At 40.9% G+C, this 5,990-nt stretch overlaps 1 protein-coding gene across 2 annotated transcripts in view; it reads left to right on the top strand.

Annotated features, from left to right (window-relative positions):
• dpy19l3 (dpy-19 like C-mannosyltransferase 3) overlaps positions 1-5,990 on the top strand; it is a 66,796-nt gene that overhangs the window by 49,044 nt on the left and 11,762 nt on the right. For both annotated transcript variants that reach the window (XM_013909138.1, XM_013909137.1), the window contains one exon: positions 5,051-5,183. In XM_013909138.1, the coding sequence (XP_013764592.1) occupies positions 5,051-5,183 (133 nt within the window). The remainder of the gene's footprint in view (positions 1-5,050; positions 5,184-5,990) is intronic.

Below are 5,990 nucleotides of genomic sequence, written 5' to 3'. Positions count from 1 at the left end.
GGTTTGAAGAGCACAACAACGAGTTTGAGGTGTTGACATGGTCTCCATATTCCTCAGATATCGATCCAATTAATAATCTGTGGAACAAACAAGTCTGATCCATGTAGGCCCCCAACTTACAGGATCTGTTGCTAAAATTTGGAGATACCACAAAACACCTTTAAGAGTCTAGTGCAGTCCGTGCCTCGATGGGATGGGCAAAAGGGGATGAATACAATATTAATCAGGAGGGCATAATGCTGGGTCTGATCAGCGTACATGTCTTTGGCTTGAGCTTGGTCACACTGGGATCACTGGTTCTGGGTGGGTTTTGCTTGTCATCCCTGTGTCTGCATTGATTATCCCTGGGCACGAGGGTGTACCTCGTCCTCTGCCAGCTGGGATAGACGATTAAGAAAATGGATACATAGATGCACTGCAACAAGATGTTATTCATTGAAGTAGTTTTAATGTTGCTAAGATATCATCTTACTTAAACTCTGGTGGCATGTATCCATCTTTCAAGGTCTTGAGATATTTGTCCCTGAGATTTTTGCCCCGTTTAACACAAATGAGGTGAATGTGAGCCCTGCAGAATAAATTCCAGTCTTAAGAAAACACTTCAGACAATTCAGCTTTGACATCTCTTTCTATAAGTGGTGGAGAATACAGACGAGATGAATAATAATGTGGAGTTTGAGCTGCAGAATTTCCTCCTTTTACCCTCACTAAGAGCTGCTGTCTGAATGTAGACTGGTTAATTTGTTTTCATAGAGATGAGGATTATCGCAATAATCCAATGTCAGTCATTTTTATCTTCAGCATTTAGTTAAAACCTGTACAGTCTCACTTATGAACGAAGCATGTTGAAGATGGAGCTGCCAGGATGAAGGAAAAGGGGAAGGTTCATGGATGTGGTGAAGGTGGACATGCAGGGGGTTGATGTGACAGAGGAGGATGCTGGGAGATTGGGGGGTCTGCTGTGGCAACCCTTACAGGGGTCATCTGAAGAAGAAGAAGAAGAGTTGCAATTGTTCATCCTGTCCAGACAAAAGCTAAGCTCCTAACTCTGACGGTCCCCAGATAATTCTTGTCCAGTCCTTGTGGGATTCTCTCTCCTTGTTTTGTGGATCTGTGTCATTGTGTTTGTCTAATTAAAACAAATTGCTTGATCCATGTTTAAGAAATATGTGCCACTACTCGTTTGTATATCAGTCTTTCAGCAACAATGTGTGTTTCTGCTCTGTCGGTGTGACTGTATCTTCACTATTCTTTAAATACTCTGCTTCCTCTTACTCTCATTCCCGCTCTTGCTCCCTTAATTGTCTTCCTGTCATCCTCCTCCTTGTCGTGCTTTAAATTGTCTAAATTAGAAGCATTTGGCTTCATCCTTAAATGGGGAAAGTGGTGTCTGTGATCTGTGCTTGTGTGTGTGTGTGTGTGTGTGTGTGTGTGTGTGTGTGTCTTCCTCTGCTTTCTAGCTAATCCAGAGGCAGTTTAGAGACAGAGTCAGAGCGACGTCCCTGATTGAACACTTCTCAATCAGAAGTGAGACCAGCAGAAAATCCATGGCCATCCTGGCATTTATATAAAAACACTTCGAGTCACGTCCTCTGTCTCACTATCACTCATCATCACTTCCACTCAGTAACTCTTTGTGTGCGGGCGGAGTGTCAGCTGCACTCTCTGCAGGTGGAACATAAGATTTATATAAAAGGCAAGAAAATTTTTTAGGAGTGTTTTGGAAGTTACCAAAGTAATCATCAGAAAAGCAGCTGCTCAGACCCTGCGTGCCTACAGAGGCGCTTTCAGTTCTGCTCAATGCTGAGACCACCGCTGAGGTTCAAAGCTGTGCTGGAAAAAAGTGCGAAGTTACCAAACGCCATGAATTTCCACCAATAATGCAGTGATGCGCAGTCGGTGTGATAAAACAGGCCGTCATCACCTCTTAAAATCTTCATGCAGTGTCGATGTTTGAGCCTACGGTCTTTAAAAATCTGGAGTCTAATCAAAATCATGTCATCAGACGTTTGTAATTTAGGGATGTTTAAAAATTATTGTTCAGGTTTATGTCTTTACATTTTCTCTCCTCTTCTGGAAAACTGTAAAAAGAACAAATGCTCCGTGTAAGAAAAAGCTGATCCGGTCAGACAAAAGTGGGTTGCTGAGCTTTATGTTGAATTTGAATTGTTTGCAAAGAGGTCAAAGAGTGCTTTCAGTCCTTTGTGACTGCGGGTGATAAGTTAATCTGTTCTGAAGGCAAATGCTGGCATGACTCTTAAAAAGCCTTTGACAGTTCTCACAAATCTTTATACCAAAATCATAAAAGCACGAGCAGGTGAATTGGTTCAGATATGTTTTTCCAGACAAGGTCGAGACTTTTCCTGGTGTATTAATGTAGTTTTTTTGGCCCTCTCTTTTTTCGTGACAGCAGCAAAACCACAGATATAATTCATAACATTAATAGAACTACTCTCCTGAGGTGCGCCTGCCCATTACTTACTCAGACCGTTTTGTTTTCGTGGTCTTTAGCTCCGTCACTACGAATTTCTGAAAGAACTACTTTTAACAACTGGTAAATGTAAAACTGTAGAAAAGTAGCTCGATATCAATAGATTATGTCCAAACCTATTAACATGAAGCTATTTTTGGTCTGACTCAGTTTACAGTTAGGTCATGTGGTGTATGTTAATCCTGATTTTTGATTCATAGTTCGTTGGATTGATTAAATATTCAACTTGAGATTTTAGGGGGCAGGAAACAAACAGGAAGTCAGCCTGTTGTCTCCACCAACTTAAAGCAAACTGACTCTTTAGAAGCCAAATCCTCAGCTAGCTGGTAACTTCTTTCTGGCGCTGGTGGGCATAGCTGAGCGACAGCTCCCTGCTGTGGTGGTAAACAAGTCTGGTAAGAAGAAGCTAAAATGCTTGTCAAGCTGTTAGAAACTGCATTCGAGTGACAATCGAGATCATTATCTTCTTAATGGTGCTCTAGAATTTGAGCAACAGGTACTAATGAACACGCTCAAATACACGTTTAAGCACACAAAGAGAAAATAGAAGCAAGGCAGGATCTGTGCTTGGCCACAGTAGAGAGTCTCTTTCAGCCAAGAACATCATTATTTCATTTTTATAATGTCAAAGGGTTCCTGGCTGTTCCTTTCTGCCATTTACATAAAAGAATATAAACATCAAATTAAATGTAATCAACATGGAAGGAAAGAAAATGTTGGCTTAAAGGCAGCAAAGAAGCAAAATGGACAGAAAGGACAACGACGCGTTCCTGCTGAAGGTCAGGAGGCCAAAGCATCAACCCACACGTCCACCTTGGAACATGTTTGAATACCCTCCGCTCCGCTCCGCCTACGAGACTCATGCATATGTGCACATCCACATGAGAAACAGTCAGCTGGTCATTACGGTGCTACACGTGTACAGTATATACTGTACAGAGAGCTTGCAGTGCGCACAGCGTTCTCAGCATTCTTCAGTTTTCTTTGGTGAATTCATTTCAGGAAAAGTTAAAGTCACAAATGTTGATGTTCTTTAGTCTTAAACATTTAATTGAAAAAAGTAACCTTCAATCTGCACTTACTAAACATTAATGACGAGTTTTCTGCTGATCAGTTAAGTCAGAAACTGACATCTCTGATCTCCAAAGGTAACTCCAGACTTTTTAGATGCTTCTTTTCCATGGAAGCTTCAGGTCTGCAGGCCTCTTCAGATTTTCTTCAAGGACCATTTTCATTCTTATTTCAGCTCTGATGCCACCATTCATTAAATTTTATTAGATTCAGTTCAAGAAAAAAACCTTCACAAGCAGCTGCTCAAAGAAAGGTGCTTTTGGGTTTAAGGATTTGCACAACTAGTAAACTAGACTATTAAAATGTTGGAACCAGAAATATTGGTCTTTAAACCCAGGGACTGAACTAATGCATGAACGCTGTTAACTGTTGGGTCGCACATAACCACTCCACCACAGCAGTGAGCAACCACAGGCTGCGCAGGTGTGCAGGCTTTAACCTGCAGGGAAATGAGGCACTGCTAGCACTGCTAACTTTAGCCTCAACTGACATTGTGTTTGTGTTCATAAATGGCTCAAACGGCCACATATTTCGGTGAGATTTGTCAAAGAATATGATTTTCAGCTTTGAAATGCACATATGAAATTTGCACAGATAATGCAGATAATAATTATCTGTTTAATTTGGGAACTTCATACTTTTTACACTATTTAATTCGTCTACTTTTCCTTATGTAAACGAGCAGTAAATTTGTCTCTTGGAACATCTCGAGCTCATATTTAGGACTCTTGCTGTGAGGTGACAGTGCTAACCACTTAACACAGATAATAAGCGCTGAGAGGTTTGTCTTCTTATGGCTGCCGTCTGCCTAGTTTACCATAAAAGCCTAATTGGTGAAGTTCCACTGTAGTGGGTGTCGTTCCCTGGTCCTTCCATCGCTGCACTGAAACTTTTAAATGTCTTTCTGAGTGATACATGCACAGCGGTGTTGATCTGTCTGCCACAATAGCACTGCAGTCAATTTGATGTTTATCTGGAGAATTATTAATGCAACCAGGATGTACCTGACCACAGTTTGCAGGGGCACAGCAAAAGATTTGAATACACACACATTTTCATGCACGCACACAACAAACTAAGTTGTATTAATATGTTAACACGCCACAGCTTTACAAAGCTCGTCCTTGGCGATGTAGAGTTAGCACTGTAACTGCACATCATTTGGCATCTTTTTCTAATTTAATTCATCCGTCTCTGAAAGAAACTTTTAAATGCCATCAGTAGTATGTTCCAATTATTGCAGTAGCTCAAAAGGCAAAAACGTGTGCAGTGAATAACAACAGGAGACCATAAAATAAAGTAAAATTCAATCAAACTTTTCTGATGACTCGATGTTTGTGTGGATAGCCTAAAAACTTTTTCCATCTCTCTGTTGCTTTAACTTCTAAACATATACTGTATTATATTAGCCTAGTCATGCAATATACTATGAAAATGTTTAGAAAGGTGACTGATTTGTCTGTCTCGTTTCTCTGTGTTTGTCCACAGCACAAAGACACCCAAACAGGCAGTATTTGCTGGAAGCATGCAGCTCCTGGCGGGTATCAAGCTGTGCACAGGCAGAGTTCTCACCAACCACCCCCATTATGAAGATAAAGACCTGCGGGAGCGGACCAGACAGGTACTGTAGGCTGCAATAAAACGAAACTGCCAGAGGGGCTGCAAGATAACACGAACACAATAAATGGAAAATCTGAAGTAAATTGATGGTAATTACAGTGTCAGCTTCATAACACCGAGTCAGGTGGATTTGAATGCCAATTAGCTGCTTGGATTCGCTTTAAGAATAATCACAGCTGTAATATTTGTGTTTTGAAAGAGGTGTGAGATCTGACAAAGCTTTACGAGCCAGTGATATCTTTTAAAGCGGAATTCAGTTCACTTCAGTGGATATTCATCAGTTCACAACGGCGATTTTCTCAAAATGTTTTATGTTGTAGAGATTCTACCTGGAGTCTTTGTTTTTATTCATTTTCACAATTAAACAGAATGGTCGAGAAAAAGAAAAAACCCACTTCTTCCACCTCACACGATCAAGTCTGTTTCAGAGGCTAAATAACGCTGCGATTTCTCCCACCTTTTCTCTCCCACTTTTGTTTTGAAGTCTTATGCATATGTCAGCTCTTCCCCAGTGTGTAGATTGTTAACACTTGTAATAACCAAGTTATTGTGTGGCGATGCTTCTAGAGCCAACGCTTAGTCATGGCTTTTTTGTTCGCTGCCAGTAGGACCTTTAAAAGATATTTGCCTGTGTGATGTAATTCATCTGGAAAGCGTCCAAGGTAAAGACATGTAAAGTTAGAAAATGCAGAAATGTGACCGTGATCTGCCGTCTTTTCTCCATCTTCTCTCCAGCACACCGGTTGAGTTCCAGTTAATTTAGATTTCAGTTTAAGAGTAACAAAGAAGTCCCTCCACGTGCAGTTAT

The sequence above is a fragment of the Pundamilia nyererei genome, unplaced genomic scaffold (assembly GCF_000239375.1).
Source record: "Pundamilia nyererei isolate P.nyererei 1_Seehausen unplaced genomic scaffold, PunNye1.0 scaffold00019, whole genome shotgun sequence".
Classification (NCBI taxonomy): domain Eukaryota; kingdom Metazoa; phylum Chordata; class Actinopteri; order Cichliformes; family Cichlidae; genus Pundamilia; species Pundamilia nyererei.
This window is presented reverse-complemented; position numbering and strand designations above follow the sequence as displayed.